The sequence below is a fragment of the Cryptotermes secundus genome, unplaced genomic scaffold (genome assembly GCF_002891405.2).
Source record: "Cryptotermes secundus unplaced genomic scaffold, Csec_1.0 scaffold612, whole genome shotgun sequence".
Lineage (NCBI taxonomy): Eukaryota > Metazoa > Arthropoda > Insecta > Blattodea > Kalotermitidae > Cryptotermes > Cryptotermes secundus.
Window position 1 is genome coordinate 886,066 of NW_019729902.1, and position 20,242 is coordinate 906,307.

Sequence of the window (20,242 nt, forward strand, 5' to 3'; positions counted from 1 at the left end):
ATCTCAGTGAGGTGGATTTTTTTAAATTGACCTAATCCTTCCAGCAGCACTATGGCCCTGGGGTCAACTCAGCCTCTAACAGGAATGAGTACCAGGAATATTCCCGGGGGGTAAATGCGGCCGGCGTTTAAGGCTGACAACCTCGCCTCTATCTGTGAGCCAGTTGTCTTGAAAATGTGGAAACCTCAACATGTCACAAACCTCTGGGCCTCCACGGCCTGTTACAGGGATACCTTTACATTCTTACCTCAAGAAGGCCCGAAGACTCGTGGTACAGGTGCGTTTACGGGCAAAAGCCTGCGCCATTCAGAATTAGAATGTAATGCGGTGGGTGCTTAAACCTCGTGCTCAGAAAGCCTCCATTGTTTGCTTTGTATCCACGACAGATTAAGTACTGAGTGTTCTCCGTCGCTTTGAAGTTAATATGAAACTAAAGAGCACAAGGTGAAAATTAATTTGGAAACTTTCACGGGAGAAGATCATACCGGCGAGGTTAGCACAGCGTCCGCTTTCAGGATGGATCGGACATTAACTTCATCCACAGAGCGACAATTCTGCATGAGGCTACTCATGGTTTTCCTGACGCTGCCTGGAAAATGGAAAATGTCGGGAGGGTAGCCGCATCAAACGGATATGACCGATTCCTGTCGTATCCGCCCATCTTTACCCACAGTGCATTATCGCCCGTTTGTAACTGACTGAAGAGTATGTAGCTGCAAGTGGTACAGCAGAGGATATTATGTGGCTGAGTAGAACGCCGTGTAAATGATTACATTTTCTTGTAATTAACTGGTCAGTGATATAGAAAGTAAAACGTGATTAAATAGGTAACGAAGTGAATTGAAATAGAGTTTCTTATCATAATCATCATCAGTATTCTGTCAAGACGACAGGTCCACAGTCTCTTCCAAAACAGTTCCTCCATTTAATGCGATCTAGAGCTTTCTCCTTCAAATGACAGTATCCTCTTCTGTCCCCAAGGTCATCCAGCATCTTCTTACGTCTTCTTCCTCGTCTTCTTGTCACTTCTATCCGCCCCTCTATCTTTCCTTCGATAACTTCTTTTAGAAGGCAGTTTCTGCGTAAAACATGACCAATCCAATTAGCCTTCCGTTTACTTATTTCGTGTAGGATATTAGTCTGCTCACTTACTCTAATTAACACTTCTTCATTTCTCACATAATCGGTCCAACTGATCTTCTCCATCCTTCTCCAACACCACATTTCAAAACTTTCCCGATGTTAGTTTCTTATATAATGACATTAAATATGGTTCTTAAGAAGTAATTCGATGGGTTAGAGGCCGTGTTCAGAAACTGATAATCGCCCTCCTGATGACGTGGTAGGTTTTTGTCAAGTCTTCGTGTAGAGGTTGAACGCGTTTCTGAACTTGTTGATCTGCATACCCAGCCAGCGGTAGGAGATCTTATGGGCGTCTGTTGGTTCAATGCCACCGTTGTTCCATTGTACAAATGTAGACTAAATTTTGTTATTCTGCTGCTGCTGCTGAAGCTAACGAACCTGACCGACAGATTTTTTTTTTTAAGTTACGTAGGATGGGGTGAGACTGAGTCCGCTTGGTGCGTCGGCCATTAATTGGCCTATTGTACCAGCTTCGGATGGTATATGATGAAGAATGTTGAGCAGTCGGTGGAATGATAATTGGCAGGGGAAACCGAACTCATATGGAGTCTGCGGGGTTGTTAGGACAGAGACATTTCTTGGAAAGCGTTATTTGGGAAGACAAATGGGATTGTAGGTTATCAGTAAGATGGATCTCAAGGAGAAATGCTGCAAGGATGGAAGATGGATGAAACTGGCTCACGATCTTGTCGAGTAGCGGGCTTTGGTATTAAGGGCTTTGAACCGTCTAATTCTCTACCAGTTTTTTTATTGCTAGTGGGGTGGGACTAAGTCCCTTGTACTGCGGCCACTTCTGGCCTATTGTACCAGCCCCAGATGATAGGTGAGGGTGATTGTGGAGCAATTGGTGGAATGAAGATTGGCAGGGGAAACCGAAGTACTCGGAGAAAACCTGCCCCAGCGCCACTTTGTCCACCACAAATCCCACTTGACCAGACCCGGGATCGAACCCATGCCGCCGCGGTGAGAAGCCAGCGATTAACCGCTTGAGCTATGGCGCGGCCCTTCTCTACCAGTTACTGAGGGTTTTTAGGCTGTACGTATCTTGAAAAGGTTCAGTCCTTATGTCTTGAATAAAGCGTCGTAAGGGCGTGTAGGGCGTGTGGAAGGCAGTCTCCACTCATTCGTAACCTTAGCACCGCGCAGATTAGCACAGGTGTTAACGTTTCTGTCTTGTACGTATTCGGGGGTGCCAGGTTCGGATCTCGGCTGGGACACCGGCCGTTCTAACTGTGGTTTTTCGTGGTTTTCGAAAATTCCTCCAGGCACATTCTGGGATAACACCTCAAATTAGCTAACAACCGTTTCCTTTCTAAACATTCCAATTCATTATTCACAAATCCTCTTACCATTCGACTTTATAGGCGTATAGGCTGAGCAACTTGTAGCGCCGTTTAAAAGTACGTGGCCTGTAGTCCGCAGGTGAACTATACCGACCGAGCGAGCGCCGCTTCTCGGCGAAGTTAGTGCCATCTTTTGCGGGTAGAGGGTGTCACGTGGTCAGCGCAATTGATCCCCCCGGCCGTTAACCTCGGTTTTCTAGACCGGAGCCGCTGTATCCTTGTAATAGGTCCTCAGTTATCCTCACGAGGCTGAGTGGACCCAGTTCCAGACCCACTACTTCTCAGAAAATCTGGTAGCCCCGGGAATAGAACCCGGACCTCTGGATTTGTAACCAGGAACTCTTAACCACTAGACCACAGAGGCGGTCGATAGCGCCGTTAAATAAATAGATCCACTAACTCCGTGGAACTGAGTCCTTATTGGGTAGTCGCCGGTCGCTCAGCGACTCAGTAATTTCCCAAATTTTATATGAAACCTGAAGGTTCATTACCATGTTAACCAGAGCCCCGCTCCAGTGATCCCTGTCCTGAGGCAGATGAATCCAAGTCATACTACCCAATCCAATTTCTCTGGGCTTCGTCCTGATATTGTCCTCGCCCTTACGGCTACGTCTTCTAGTGGTCATTTTCCTTCTCTCTTTGTCGTTAATTGATATAACTTGGTACCAGGTGGGATTGCTTCCAAGTAACTAATTTGTTCTGAAGAATTTTGGCGAGGGTTCCTCATCTAGGATATTCTGCAGTGAGAAGTGCATGGGCACGCACCCGATTGGCTCTGTGGTTTCTCCACTTGACTTTACCATCATCTCTTCGTCCTAGCCCCTAAAACCCACGCCTTAGGGGAATTTGCGTTTTGCAGACTCAGCATTTCCAACAGTTGCTAAGTCTACTCTTTGTCTCCCCACATTGATGACGTCACAGTAAAGTGAATGCAAATTGCAAACGTACCCAAGGGAGATGTCGGTCCTAAAATAAATTACATTAAAATCTGACCAGCAGTGTTCAGACACCGAGAACGAAGAGCGCTTTTATTGATATTCGGTAGTTCCTTGCTGAAGTACCGTGCAGTGGCGGCTATTAAGTACCAGTGGCGGACTGTCGTTACTGCCCACATGCTTGGAATGTCAAAGGAAAGGTGGTGTTCTTAATTAATGGAGCACTGCGCCAAGAATAACGTGTAAGGGGGTGAACCCAGTCTTAGATTGAGCCAAGTGGATGACTGCATGAGAATTACCCCAGGTACCCATTGGACAGGAGGCTGGGCGGTCCTCTGACACTGTACCAAAGAGAAATGGCTCCAATCACGCTGGAAATCGAATCCTAACTACCTGTTGCCCATTCCATAGCCTAGTTACTATACCAACTGAGCTACCCAGTTGACAGGTTTACAAAATGCCTAGAGTTAAACTTTTATTTTGGACTTAAGTTTTCTGTTCCATTATTTTATGAAAAGTGATGAGTCCATTGATGACTTTGACATTAGATTGTATTTACTTCAATACTTGTAAGTGCTAATTAAACTGATAAAAGTTTGCTTGATTAACCATGTCCCATTGTTTAATTAATTGGTAAAATAATGAAGTGATCAGTAAAACAAATTTAGTCATGAAAGTTGCAAACTTATTTCTTGTTAAGTGGATGATAAGCATGTAATTTTGAACATGAAAATACAAAGAGCAATTTCAGGATGATATACATCATATGAGCATAGTAAGTAAGTCATGCTCAGCTTATTGTATTGATATCTGCCATATAATGAACACACAGTGTTCTTTTTTCCCCCCCTTTTTTGAACTGCTTGGCATGTGACACATTTACATCTTTAAGTTTTGTACTACATTTTCATTTTTTCCTCCTTATTCTTTTTGGTAGGGGTCAGGTTTTAAGTGTTACATATACTTCTACCTTTATATGGTCTATCACTGAGTAACATTTAATTGAATTTATTCTGAGCCGTTTTTTTTTTCCTGAAAAGGGGCATATTTTAAAATAATGGTTGTGTCAGAGAATAAACATATTTTACTCGATTTGTTATTTATTTCAGGATGGTGACTATGTGATGGAAAAAGAATACGAAGGCAGGGGACTGTGTCCTTACGACCCTGACCATAACAGCACAGCAGTATACAGTGGTATGTGGACTGCTTCCGTGGAAAACACAGTTTTAATTTTAGTTTTTACAAAAAAAGAAAACTCCGTGGTTTTAGTCCAGAAGCTATCTATATCGATCGACAGGCAAAGTTAATTTGAAGAAATCAGTCTTCTGGGATGTGGCGCCACGTAGATATTGTGTTAACCGACGTTTTGGAGGAACGTTCCTCCGATACGTCGGTTAGCACAATGTCTACATGTCACCACATCCAAGAAGACTGCTTTCTTCATAGTCACCGCTGTGAAAACCTCAAATCTTACAAATTTAATTTGTTTTATAACCTGTGCTCATAAAAGTATTAGTGAGTTACATATGAATATTAGATAGAGCTGTTATATACAGTGGAACCTCGCTTAACGAGCGACGTTTCGCATAACGAGTGACGAGAGGGGAAGTCCCGGATTGTGCGCTTGCTACCTCAGTCTGTGTTTAGCACTCGTTCCGCTAGCATCTTAGTGTCGCTTGTGATCACTCATTTTTCCAAACTTGTGTTCAGACATATTTGTGATTTTTTGTTGTGCAAAGTTTAAGAACCCTTGCAAAAATGTCCCCGAAGAAAAAGCCGCAAAAAGACAGCCATAAGAGAATAAAAATAACCGTAGAAATGAAACGTAAAATCATTGAAGAGCGAGAACGAGGTGTGAGCGTGGCTGATCCAGCACGCATATACAATCGGTCTACATCAACGATTTGCTCTATCCTCAAGAACAAGGACAAGATTAAGGAGACAGATGCTTCAAAGGGAGTGACAAGAATATCTATGCAACGGTTACATATTCTCGACGATGTTGAAAGGTTGCTCCTCATATGGATAAACGAAAAGCAATTGCAAGGCGACGCTATTAACGAGAACATAATTTGTGAGAAGGCAAAAGTGATTTTCGCCGACCTCGTTAAGAAGACGCCAGGATCATCAATGGCCGAAGAAGAAGCATTTAAAGGAAGCCGTGGGTGATTCGAGAAGTTTAGGAGAAGAACATCTACAGCATCTACAGCGGTGTAAGGCACGGTGAAGCAGCAAGCTCCGACACAAAGGCAGCAGAGAACTTCATCAGCGACTTCAAGAAGCTCATAGATTCTGAGGGTTACCTGCCGCAACAGGTTTTTAATTGTGACGAGACGGGTCTCTTCTGGAAAAAGATGCCGAAGTGAACCTATATAACAGCAGAGGATAATGCATTGCCTGGCCATAAGCCAATGAAAGACCGTCTCACGCTGCTATTTTGTGCCAATGCAAGCGGCGATTTGAAAATTAAACCGCTGCTTGTTTACCATTCAGAAACTCCACGAGCCTTCAAGAAGTGTAAAGTCCAGAAGAGCAGGCTAATGTGATGTGGAGGTCCAACAACAAGGCTTGGGTGACACGTGACCTTTTTACTGATTGGATCAATGAAGTGTTTGGTTCTTCTGTGAAAAAATATTTGTTTGAGATGAATCTGCCACTCCATGTCTTGCTTGTTATGGACAACGCTCCTGCCCACCCTCCAGACCTATAAGATGACCTCCTTGAAGAATTTAAATTTATCAAGATCCGGTTTCTGCCTCCCAACACCACTCCCTTATTCCAGCCTGTGGACCAGCAGGTTATTTCTAACTTTAAGAAGCTGTACACTAAAGCACTCTTAGAGCGTTGTTTTGAGGTGACTTAAGGGACCAATCTCACTCTCAAGGAGTTTTGGAAATATCACTTCCACATCGTTGCCTGCCTGAAGATGATCGAAAAGGCATGGGAAGGGGTTACAAAGAGAACCCTCACTTCTGCTTGGAAGAAGCTTTGACCAGAGAGCGTTGTCGAATGTGACTTTGAGGGGTTTGAGATAGTACCTGTGGAGCCTGTAGTCAATGAGATTGTGTCTTTGGCCAAGATCATGGGGCTGGAGGTGGATAACAATGATATCGATGAGCTTGTGGAAGAGCACAGCCAAGAGCTGACCACTGAAGTGCTTATGGAGTTGCATTGTGTTTCACAGCAAGAAGTTGTGGAGGAGAGTTTGTCAGAGGAGGAGGAGGAGGAGGATGTAACAGCAAAGCAACAATCTTCTGGCACAATAAGAGAAATGCTGAAAGCATGGGAAACGGTTGCATCGTACATTGAGAAGCATCACCCTAATAAGGCAGTGGCTTGCATGTTACAAATGCTGTTTTGCATTTTCACCAAATTTTGAAGCGTCGGCAAAAGCAAAAGTCTCTAGACAGTTTTCTAATAAAAAAGAATTAGATATGTATCATAAATAATAAACTAATTATTTCAATTATTTTTTTGTTTTCTGCAAATCGAATTCACATTCCAGGTTGGTTCATTCCGCATAGAAGAAAATATGAAGATCATTCATGCTCCTTAACAATGTATATATAATTTTCTTTGAATAAACGTTATACATAAGTTTTTTTGAGTATTTTTTTCAGTGTGGAATGCATTATTGTATTTTACATTAATTTATATGGGAAAAATTGTTTCACTTAACGAGTGTTTCGCATTACGAGTAAGATTCTGGAACGAATTATGCTCGTTAAGAGAGGTTCCACTGTATATGATTTCATAAACACATACATGTAACATATATATATATATATATATGCATGTTCTGTGGTAGTGCAGCCTCAGTGTGGGCCTGTTGTCCCGGCTGCTGATGCTGATGTAGCATTGGTGGAATGATAATTGAGAGGGGAAAGTCAAAGTACTGTGAGTGAAACCTGCCATGGTTCCACTTTTATCCACAATGAATTCCATATGGGTTAACCTGGAATTCAGCTCGAGCCCCAAAGATTAACCGAATGCTTGTGCTATAACAGGACCACAGTACATGCAAAGTGAGATGTTATTACCAGTGCATTATACACGTACATGTAATTGACTGTGGAATGAGAGTATCCAGTCTAAAGGTGAAATGGACAAGACATCACACATTAAACAAGTGAATTGTCACCATTGTTAATGCCAGCAGTGTATAACTCACTGCATTAATATTGTAACTATTGTATCTTATTACAGATAATTAATCTAATTATGTAATGTATAATTTTGTAGCACAGTATGTACACATATCCATAAACTTGCATACATATATAGGAACATGCTGGTAGCAGAACTTGAAGGTTCAGCCTTGCTAATACACTTCTGGTGTATTGTACCAGTCCCGGATGATAGGTGAAGGTGATTGTGGGTAATTGGTGGAATGAAGATTGGCAGGGGAAACCGAAGTACTCAGAGAAAACTTGCCCCAGCGCCATTTTGTCCACCTCAAATTCCATTTGACCAGACCCGGGATCGAACCCGTGCCACCACGGTGGGAAGCCAGCAACTAACCGCATGAGCTATGGCGCGGGCCCTGTCGGTTACTCACTCCTCCAACTTATGACTGCCTGAAAATGACCTTTGTTGCCTCCAATAAACCCTTGGCACAGACCTACACTAAACATGGCATGCGGTCACTATCCACTATTGTGTGACGTCACTGCCTACATGAAAGTGTATTTACCAAGCTGTTGCCTAGAAACAGGTTGCATAACACTGTTGTTCTGTTGTGAACGTAGTTACTTAGCAGTGTTTGTTCCTGTGGCCCAGCAGTTGTTGCATGGAGTAAATACACCACAATATTATCAGATTTGTCTTAAAGTACGTTACAAATAGAATTGTTTGTAACTGGTTGAAGTGTGATATATTTAATTGTAGGTACCTAAATTTACCATAGCTCAGGATGTTTCATTACCTCAGTAACATATTGCTCTCTCACTTCCAAAACACGAGTACTACAAGACTTATAATACAAAATATAAATGATTAAATCTCATATTCCAGATGGTCAGTTGTACACAGCCACTGTAGCAGATTTCTCAGGCACTGATCCTCTCATCTACAGAGAACCTCTTCGAACAGAGCGGTCAGATCTGAAGCAGCTGAATGGTAACTATTTCTACCTGAAGACCCCCTTAAGCTATCCTGTAAGCATGTTCATGAAGTTGAATCTTTTAGATGTTGAAGGCGTAATGGATTAATGGCAATGTCCTCCTTAAAAATCATGTCCTGTAATAAGTCCTTTCAAACACAATTACGCATAATTACTTATTTGTATTAAAGAATCTTACTTCATGTAGTCATAGTGATGCCTGTGATATGAATATAACGTCAATCATCTACCTCTGCCAGGCTGAGTAATTTCTTGTCTGTGATGCAAACTTGGCAGCAGACTATAGTGGTACATGATTATAATCCAGAATGTGAAGATAAATACACAATAAAATGTCTTCTCTTGCTCATTCATGTGTTCGTTGTTTCAGCTCCAAATTTTGTGAGTTCCATGGCATATGAAGATTACATTTTCTTCTTCTTCAGAGAGACAGCTGTTGAATACATAAACTGTGGCAAGGTAAGAGAGTAAATAAGGAAAAATATATTAAGTATTTTGAAATTACTGAGGATGTCAAAATATTATTACTAACTTTTAAACTGAATTATCAGTCTTTTATTTTTAGTTAGAATTACTGAGCTGGCAGACCTGTTCAGATTAAAATCTGATAATTGCTTTTTGAAAAACTCCTGGTTATTCTGGTACACATTTCTGTTTTAGGGTCCTGTGCCAAGCTTCAAACTGTGTTGAACTTATTGTGTTACAGTTTATATTTACTTAAATATTGGTGTAAATAAATCATTTGGGCTCTAAATGCTAAGTTGTGGGTTCAGTTTCTTCAACAGAGATATTTAAATTTTTTTGTTTTGAAAGTAACACCTTGAAGTGAGTTAATATTGATAAAATGTCGTCAAAACTTGAAGAAAACAAATGATAACAATTATGTAGAAGAAATCAGCTGATAACAATTACGTAGAAGAAATCAACTGATAATAAATATAAAATATAATTAAATATCAGAGAAACAAGAGATGATGAATCCTTAGAAAGCAAAGACTGAATATATGAATGCATCCAAAATAAGGAGTGAGAAATACATTTTTCCAACTGACAATATTTTAGGTCATGTTTGGATGGTCCTCAACCACTTACCGTTTCAGTGTCACAAGTGACACAGACTTCTCTTGAATAATCCAAGCATGCTGAATTGGAGCATTGATGTACTCGTATCCGGTTTCCTCTTCTTTTGTTAAGGGCATGTGAAGCGGGATTTCCTCTTTCTCCTCCTCTTCACAAATGTATAAACACACTTGTATGCTCGCGCACACATGTGTACACAGACTTAAGTGCACACATACTCATTTATGGAAGCTTACAAACGATAAAGACGTTTATGTCCACAATCTGGCTGTATGAAGATGTCTTAATAGATGCTTTACTTCCAGACTGTGTATTCACGGGTAGCTCGTGTCTGCAAGCATGACAAAGGAGGTCCACATCAGTTCGGCGATCGTTGGACTTCTTTCCTCAAGTCTCGCCTCAACTGTTCCGTCCCAGGGGACTACCCCTTCTACTTCAATGAAATACGTATGTGTGAACTACATTTATGTGAAAGAAACTGACTGCTTATGAATCAGATATACACATTTTGACATATTATATTGGAGATCAGAAATATGATCTGAACAGAATGCGCTGCATATAATGCTAATTTTGCTCCAATGAATGCTATTTCATGCCCCATGAACTTTAGTATTCATGTGAATTTGAGGTTATCATGGCTGTGGTTATGCACAGTTCTTCAGTCTGGGATATAACATTGTGTAATCCACTGAAAGTCAAGTGACATTTTGGAGGAACACTTCCTTTTGCTGTGCTTGCTACTTGATTCACACTGGTTTCTTGCTTGGCTTTTGGCTCTGAAGACAGAGGCCAAAATATCAATTGACTTTCAGTGGCTTGGACAGCATTCAGTATATATCCAAGAAGACAGAAATTTTTATTAATATTCAGTTTGATATCTGGTGGAAAAGTTCGAAGACTCTATATAAAGAAGGAATTGTTAGAATTTAATATCTGAAACCAAGTACTTACGCTGGTGATGTTAATTTGTTGGGGAAAAATATAAATGTTGTGAAAGTAATGTTGAAATTCTTCTATATGTCAGTAAATAAGTTGATCCATAAGTAAATATAGGTGAAAGTGGTTATGTGAATATCATATGAAACCAAAATCAGCAATGAATTCATGATGCAGTTAATAATTCTAGGATATTTAAAAATTTAAGCATTCATGTACACCACTGACAGATAGAAATTTCTGGAAGCGCTTGCTTTTCAATTCAGAAAATGTTATTACCCTGTTTGTTGTCCAAAACATGGTGGGTGTTTGGCTGGAGTGGTGGAGGAAATACATGTAAGGTTTTGGGTGGGATGCCTAGTAGAAAACAGCTGTCTGCAAGGCTGAGAAGATGTGAGAAAATAACAAGATGGATCTTAGGGAAATAGGTTTGTTACGATCGGAGGCAGATGGAAGCATTGAACCTTCAATTTCCATTATGTTAGGGTTAGTTATTTGCCTTCATTGTATCAAACCATATGTTTAAAATTACCCTCAAAATCATTCAGTGAGTAAATGTATTGATATGCAACATATTGCAGTATAAATAGAATGTAGCTTATTAATGATACCCATACAATATCTTAACCCATACAACCTCGGAATGCTTACAGAGTCAACCAGTGACATAGTGGAAGGAACATACGGGGATCATGTGGAGAAATTGATCTATGGTGTGTTTACAACTCCTGTCAACTCCATTGGTGGCTCTGCTGTGTGTGCCTTTAGTGTGAAATCATTGTTGGAGACATTTGAGGGACCATTCAAAGAGCAAGAGACAATGAATTCCAACTGGCTGGCAGTGCCAGGCCTCAAGGTGCCTGAACCCAGGCCTGGTCAGTGTGTCAATGACAGTCGCACTCTGCCAGATGTATCCGTCAACTTCGTCAAGTCACATACCTTGATGGATGAAGCAGTACCAGCATTCTTTACTCGGCCATTACTTATACGCATTAGCCTCCAGTAAGTATCACATGGATACTGGTTATAAATATTATTGTATGAATTACCATTAATTTAATTTATCTTGTGTGTCAGGTTTTGACTGTATATTTCAGATTTACTGTGCAGTTATGGTGATGATAATGAGGTTGGTACAGTGAACTCTGTCATATCAAAAAATTTAATTGTTTAGAGTTTCCACATCACAGCATTTATAAATAATGTGGACTTGATCTGATGGAAAGACACATAGTCAAATATATCATGCCTTAATACATAAAGGGTGGTGCTGAAAGATACTTACCTCAGGTCTTGTAGAGAAGATGGCTGTGATGCTGACCTCTGTCTGATATTGCAGAACTTAGAGAGAAATACCGCGAGTATGCCAACAGGTGACACAGAAGTTTGATATTGGCAGGTTTAATCTCAAGAAGCTAAACAATGGGGATGTTTTAAAACAGTATCAGGTTTAAATCTCAAACAGATTTACAGATTTTGAAAACTTCTATGATAATTAGATATCAGTAGGTCTTTTAAGATTATTAGGAGAGTTTATCTAAACTTCAGCCAGAAGGTTATGAGTTAAGGCAGCAGGATTCATGGTTTGATAAAGAATACCCAACTATTACGTCAAAGGAAGTAGAACAAAATTGTAGTGGTTGTAGAATCCAAGCCCTGGTTTGGTGGATTCATGATGTTATGCAGACTTAAAATATATATATATATATATATATGGCTGTACCATTAGTACCTGAGCAAAGTTCCTTTATAGGATGAGATTGATATGGTAAAGTTGAAAAAGTGCAAATTGCCAGACATGTATTAAATTCTAACAACTCTTCTATGCAGTAAGGTCAACTGTAAAGTTATCCGTGTGATTATCTAATTAATCACTACACCATGAAGGTGTATGGGAGAATGGATGGTGGAATATTACATTCTGAAATCCCCATACTTATTATTAACCCCATGAAGCCTTCTTTTCCAAGTGCAGAGTGAAAGAATGTTATTTCAGGTGGTCACCATGATTTGCAGAGATGGAAACAGCTACTGAAGGATATTATAATTGCCATTGTTTTATGGTAAACATGCATTTTTTTTCTTCAGAATTTCTAGAAGCACCCAGACCTTAATTTGTGCTTCCATCTAGGCAATATATTAAACATGTTGTCCTTTTTATTCTGAAATGAAGAATAAGGGTACCTTGATGTGGTTTACAGTGGCACTTTGCTGCTTATGCTTAACATTGGGCTTAAATGGATTACATCTAATTGGAATAAGAAGGAACTGCACAATCAATGTAAGAAAATGTATTATTACACCTATTTGTAAAAGTAGTGGTAAAACTGACTGAAATAATTATCAAGAAGTATCACTGTTATCAACTATATACATGTTTCAAATTTCTTCTGTCATGTTTAGCTCCATTCATGAATGGAATTATTGGGGATTAACTGTTGGTTTGGATTATGTCATAATAGAGCAATTACTCATTCAGTATTCTTCGTTAATTGGGTGCTGAAGAGAATATGAGCATGAAATGGGACAGTGCATAAGTAATTGATAGACTAAAAGAAATTCTATGATTCTGTGAAGAGAGAAGTACTATACAGAATTCTCACTGAATTTGTTATACATATACAACCAGATAGGCTAAGTAAGATGTGTTTAAATTAAACCTAGGCACTGGATTGATCTGGCTTGGGCTAGGGACTAGTAGTTGTAGGCTAATTAAGATATATTTAAATTAAACCTAGGTACTGGATTAATCTGGCTTAGGTTAGGGACCAGTGGTGGGTTCATGTGAGCATGGTAATGAACTTTTTGGTTGCATAAAGTACTGAAATTCTTGAATAGCTAAGAGAAGACATGTTTAAAATAAACTTATGGAATAGATGGATCTGGCTGAGGATAGGGACCAGTGGAGGAATCTTGTAAACATGATTCAAATTTAATTTTTAAATTCGCTTAGTGGGGGGTGGAGTCTAACTGGGTCCACTCTGTATGGTGGCCACTGATTGGCGTGTTGTATCCTGCCTAGGGTGATGATGATGGAGAATTTGGTGGAATGAAGATTGGCAAGGGAACCCGAAGTACTCGGAGAAACCCCGACCCAGCAACACTTTGTCCACCACAAATCCCACTTGACCAGACCTGGGATCGAACCCTGGCCGCCGTGGTGGGAAGCCAGCGAATAACTGCTTGAGCTGTGGCGCAGCGCTTGTAAACAGGATAATGTACCTTTGGCTTGATGTTGCGAAATTGTTGAGTAGCTGAGCGACTGACAGCTTCCCAAGAAGGACTGAGGTCCTTGGAGATAATTAATTGATGTAAACATATTAAAATCCATGTACTTAAACATTTTTTTATGCTCTTCCTATTCAGGTTAATCTGAAGCGGAGATTCTTTATTGCCATTCTGTTTGCTTTAGAATACACCATTAAGAAAGTCTGAGCAAAGCAGGAATTGATTGGCACGCATCAGTTTCTGGTCTGTGTTGGCAATGTTAATTTGTTTGATATGCCACAAAGAAAACACGGATCAGATGGAGGCCAATAAGATCTGGGAAAGAACGCAGATAACATTAAGGACACTTTAGTGCACTTCACTGCTAGAATGCAGATCAGAATTATAATATAAATAGGACACAAATCCTTACATATATGACACCTTTTTGATATTCGGGAATGCCAGTAATAAATCAGAATTACACTCGTGAAGAACTTAAGAGCGGATGAATTTCAAGGAATGCTTGCTATCATTCCCTTCAAAATCCTCCAGTCTCCTATCCAGACATTCAAAAATTAAAATTTAAGAACTGTAATTTCACATATTGTCTTATATTGTTATGCATTTTGTCTGTCATTCTATGGAAGAGTCAGTCATTAATTGGATAAAATGTTTTTTTCTACAGTTTGTAGCAAAGTTTATTCTGACGGAACATGCTGTCTTTCTGTAGCCCTATATGTACAAAATGTTTGTTCACTAATAATATCGATATAAACTTGAAAGCATTAAATAAATTTTCTGTATTTTCAGGTACAGGTTTACAAAAATAGCAGTAGATCAGCAAGTGAAGACTCCAGATGGAAAAGCTTATGATGTCCTTTTCATTGGAACAGGTAGAGCTGCTTGTTATCTCTATTTAATGTATCTGTTGGGGGGGGGGTTCTTACACTAAATTGTGGTTTTCAGTAAATTGTGTCAACCTTTTCTTCTTCTTAGAAAACTCATTATATACAGTTATGATGAAATAATTTATTTACATACATAGGCCAAAAACTGTCTACATGAATAAATACAGAGGGGTCCAAAAAATATACTTACTCTTTGATAGTCAGTATCTTTGGATCAAAATGACATATAGTTACAATTCTTGTGTGGAGAGAGAGAGAGAGAGAGAAAGAGTCATTGTATGTGTTCGAAGTGACCACCATCAGCAGCTAAACAGTGTCGATGCCGCTGAACTGCTGAGCAAACTACGGCTGACAGTGTGTCCGGTGTGATGGTTGCACACGACGCTTCGATGGTTTTTTGTAGCACATTCAGTGTAGCTGGCTTTTGTCAATAAACTTCATCCTTCAAGCTTCCCCATAGGTAGAAGTCGAGAGGTGTTAGGTCTGGAGACTGTGGTGGGTACTCAGTAGCACCTCTTCGACCTATCCATTGTCCAGGTAGAGTGTCATCCAAGTATGCTCTGACATCTCGATGGTAGTGAGGTGGAGTACCATCTTGCTGTGGGTAAAATCTCTCATCTCCAAATAGCTCTCGAATGGCAAGGAAAATTGATGTGTGAAGCATATGGAGATACACCTGACCAGTTACGGTACCTTCAAAGAAGAAAGGACCAATCAAACCGCGCGATGTTTATGCACATCATGAACAGTACTGTTGGCTTCAAATTTATCCTGAATACGGGCAATTGTTTGACTTATTGGTGGCTGAGTTCCAAACATATTCTGCCATTGTCGTCGTACCTCTTTAATATTTTCGTACTTCCAGTAACACTTCAGTACAGCCTTGCGTTGCTCAAAGAACAACCTTTCAGCCATCGTTGCTGCTGTCTTCTGCTCGTGGCATGACACTCACGTGACGCATGTGACCTTCACCATCTGTTGAGAAAACATGAAACTACACTACCACGCAAGAATTTTAACTACATGTCATTTTGTTCCAAAGATACTATCAAAGAGAGAGTACATTTTTTGGACCCCTCTGTACAATTACTTGGAGAATAATATTAGATCTATTTCTCATAATTACTGACATGCGAGAGACATTGATGGTTCAGTGAAGAATGAAAACAAGTATAATGCCAAGATCAGCATGGTACTCAAAACACGGTAGAACTGCAATATTAGAGGCATTCCCCATTTTACCATTCTTCTAAATGAAAGAAACCATATCTATCTTGAGCTACTGCCTGATGAGTTGGGGGGTAAATAAAATTAGAAACTCATAGTATTCTACTTCAGAATCCTGTTGCATTGGGTAACAATCTCATTTGCTGGGCAAATCATGGAGGAACAACTTCATGAAAATTTAAACAGTTCTGTCTAGTGTGACTGCATTACCAGTCACACTAGGCGGAACTGTATAAATTTTCATGATATTGCTAGTGTGATGGACCAGAATGAAACAAATCGAAAAACTTCTTGTTATGCTCATAAACTGTTGGTGTACTACATTGTCACTTTTCTATAAATGTTACTTCTGCGACATATTAGGACCTCATAAGGTCATCATCATCATCATCATCATCATCATCATCATCATATAGATACTTCTGTGTAATTGCTGCACTGTAATACCTTTTCTAGTTAACCCTTCCGCGACGGATAGTATTTAAATCATTTCCTACCGCCAAACCGACGGGGTATTTAATTATTAAACAGAAAAATGCACTTATCCATGAAAAATTTAGTAACTCTCGCAAAAATTGGTATATTGAGATAAAATTTTCACAGAAATATTCATAAAGAAACGAAGAACAAAACTATATATATATTTTTCAATATAATTATGATAAATAATATTTTTTTACTCACTCGAACTGCTAAAAGTTGAGTTTGGTGTGGTAATCCTGAAAACACTGGTCAATACATAGCCCAACATCACAATCACTGCACCAGTACACGGTTTCTTTTCTTCTTTTGTTTTTTGTACACACTACACATCGCCTTTGTGGTCTAGCCTTTTTTCCTGATGGGGGAATTTTACTAATAAAATGTCTTTCACGAAGCCGGGGGATGGTGTTATCTGATGAATGACGTCGACCTTGTACTCTACGTGCTGCCTGCTCCTGGTCCGTAAACTTCAACAGCAACCCTTCTACCAGATTTACTCTGAATGCTAAGTGGTCTGTCAGTCTTTCCTGATTCTTGTTATAAATTATCATGGCATTTACCACTGTCGCATTCAAAAGGCGTCTGAAGAGTTTCATGTACCACTTATGAAGTCTTTTTCTTTCCACGTTGTAGTACTGTAAAAGCTGATCTTTCAAATCAACGCCACCCATCATTTCATTATAATCAATTATAATTTTTGGTTTTTTTATTTCTTTGTTTCTCTTTATATCTGTCTGTGTGTCGGCATTGTGAAATGTAGAGATCACGGAAACTGGTTTTTTGTCTTGCCACTTGAGAACAGTTATAGGACCTGCGTGCTGAGCTATGATCTCGCCCTTTCTCAACTTTGTGTTTTTTACAGTTGTTGGGACACCCTTTCTGTTCAACCTAAGGGTCCCAACACAGTCAGTGCCATGATTTTTTAATAATTTTGCTAACTGGGGGGAATTGTAATAATTATCCATCCATAGAGTATGACCTCTATGGAGGAGCGGTTCGACCAAATGTAGAACAACAGATGTTGTTTTATTGGTATTTTCTCTGATCAGTGAAGAATTTAGTTGGGTTTCGCTGCCAGTGTAAACAATAAATGACCATAAATACCCAGATTTGGAATCACAGAGTTCATAAGTTTTTATGCCGAATTTTGAAGCTTTCAGTGGCAAGTACATTTTGAATGCCAATCTCCCTTTCCATAGTGTAAGCGATTCATCAATACAAATATTTTGTCCAGGATAGAAGAGTGTCTGAAATTTTTCGTTGAGATGTTGAATGACAGGAAAAATTTTGAAAAGTCTTGTAGGTCCTAGGTAATTATCTTTCTTAGTATTGTCATTGAAATGGAGAAATTTACATATAAGCTGGAATCTGTCTCTCGAAATTACATCAGGAAATGCTGGAGTGTATAGTAATCTTTTCGTTGAAAAGTATGAATTTAGAGTTGGCTTATTGACTATACCCATCAGCAAGAACAAGGCTAAGACCACATACATTTCATTTAGTGTCACTGGTACCCACTGCCTAGCTGGAGATCTAAATGGAAAAACCCTCCCACATATAAATTGTTGCGCATAAGTGTTTGTTTCCTGAACGATATTGTTCACAAAATCCTCAGTAAAAAATAATAGAAATGTCTGTACTATATCGAGCACATTGACAGACTGATTTCTCGGGCCTGAATTTTCAGAAAACCGTTCGCGAACGCCATCATAATTATCCATATTTTGCCAAAAATAACTCTCGTCTGAATCCGCCACTGGAACCCTCGCCACTATTTCGTCGTCATCTTCAATACTAAGATCTTGGATAGCATCAACTACAGCCTGATCTTCAATTTCATTATCACTGTTTTCACTACTATCCGAATATTCGAACTCACTAACTTCCGAGTCGTGAGCAAGGAACTCTTCTAGTTCATCGCCCTGTAAAACTTTCCTACTTGTAGAGGCCATGGTTATGGCGCGACTGAGAGAAGAAAGTGTTATGACATCATAGATTTCTGTATCATTCGTAAGTTTATTTTCTTAGGTTGCATTTGGTTCCAAGAAAAAAGGACCCTCTTGTTTGACTACTTCATTGTGTCAGCAGACTGTACAGCAACCCATTCAAGGAAAACCTTCGTCTGGGGTTTCAGTGAGTGACTCATATAGACAAGCAAAGACCATAGAGTCGAAAGATATATAGTTTTATACATTTTCCTTACTTAGAATTTGAAAAATTTCAATGAAATCTAGGCGCAGTGAGACAAAAGTACGAACTATTACACTAACGATACAAAATAAAAATACCGTGCTAAAAATTCGTCCAAAATAAATAACTCATATACCAATAGAAAGATGAAACCCTAATCTATGTACTCCTGAAAAGAAAATTGGAATATCTTTCCTCGTTTTGTCAGCAACGTCCTTCAAAGCTAACACTGCGCAGGTCGGTGAACTGCACAGATGTCGGTGGCATACGATTATTTAAAGGGTCGGTGAAGCACACGGATGTCGGTGCGGAAGGGTTAATTGATTTAAAACTTGGTTAAAGTTAGTTCACGTTATTGTTGAATGTTGTTGAAATTAGTTAAAACTTATTCTTTTCAGTTGATACTCCATGTTTCCAGCAATCCCTTTCTTTCTTTGGTTATGGGTGAGGTTCTGTTATGGTGTAAGGTGGTTGTGTTATATATAAGGTCTGTGTTCAGTATAAGGTGGTACTGTGTGTCTTCCATGGGTGGTTACTTAGTAACTCCACCATCTACAAAAGTTTCATGAGATGGGATATTTTACAGACATATATATAAAAACCATATTTTCTTTCACAGTTTTGAAAGAGGGTGTAACAGTGGGTGCTCTTCACGTGCATAAGCTTAAGACTGTGAGACGCATTAAGTTTTAATTACTTCAGCACATATTCTAATATTCTGTTACAGATGATGGAAAAGTAATCAAAGCTTTGAACTCAGCATCATTTGATTCAGACAAAATAGTTAATAGTGTAGTAATAGAAGAGCTACAAGTACTACCACCTAGTGTGGCTGTGAAGAATCTCTATGTGGTACGCATGGGTGGTGAAGAAAGTAAACTGGTTGTTGTATCAGATGATGAAATTCAAGCTGTGAAACTTCAACGATGTAGCTCTGACAAGATAACCAACTGCCGGTGTGTATATTATTCATAACTTTAGAGTATACTCTAGTACATTGACATCTAGATATTGTACACTAATCTCTATGAAACACAGGTTACAAACTTACATATTGCAAAAGATGTTTTCTTTCACATGGGTTATGGTTTGCATTTTATGAAATTAATTTGCTTAGTTTTTCACAGTTATACTGTGAGGTTATAGGTCACTATACACTTCAAAATAGCTCTTGCCCTCTGTACTTGCTGACAGGGTTGGTATGCTGGTAATACTGTCGGATTGTATATTAGAAAGGTATACAATTTTATGTTTATTTTTCATTGTTGTGCATTTTGTTATAAAATTGAATACCAATATTCTGTATACTCTTCTGTTGTTATATTTGTCTTCAGAGATATGGTATGTCAATTTTGCCATGTAAGTATGGTATTATGACAAGTGAATGTGTTTGTTGCAGGGAGTGTGTGGCTCTGCAAGATCCATATTGTGCATGGGATAATGTAGAGCAACGTTGCACAGCAGTGGGATCCCCAGATTGGAGTGCAGGCAAGAAGAGATTCATACAGAGCATTGCTTATGGGGAACACAAAGCCTGTGGACGTGTAACTACAGGTCAGTTGGAAAACTGTAGCTCACTATGGCAAGCACTCGGACCTTTCGTACAATAGGATTCCGTATCCTTAGCTATTCTTCTCGATTGTTACTGTGTTCCTGGCC

The 20,242-nt window shown here is 39.4% G+C and overlaps 1 protein-coding gene across 7 annotated transcripts in view; it reads left to right on the top strand.

Moving 5' to 3' along the window:
• LOC111865773 (semaphorin-1A) overlaps window positions 1-20,242 on the top strand; it is a 566,056-nt gene that overhangs the window by 500,482 nt on the left and 45,332 nt on the right. For all 7 annotated transcript variants that reach the window (XR_002843034.2, XM_023854041.2, XM_023854042.2 and 4 more), the window contains 8 exons: window positions 4,531-4,618; window positions 8,438-8,542; window positions 8,917-9,005; window positions 9,932-10,073; window positions 11,219-11,567; window positions 14,586-14,668; window positions 19,311-19,539; window positions 19,983-20,137. Coding sequence is in view for 6 of the 7 variants with exons in the window: in XM_023854041.2 (XP_023709809.1) it covers window positions 4,531-4,618; window positions 8,438-8,542; window positions 8,917-9,005; window positions 9,932-10,073; window positions 11,219-11,567; window positions 14,586-14,668; window positions 19,311-19,539; window positions 19,983-20,137 (1,240 nt within the window). In the remaining variant the exon portion in view is untranslated. The remainder of the gene's footprint in view (window positions 1-4,530; window positions 4,619-8,437; window positions 8,543-8,916; window positions 9,006-9,931; window positions 10,074-11,218; window positions 11,568-14,585; window positions 14,669-19,310; window positions 19,540-19,982; window positions 20,138-20,242) is intronic.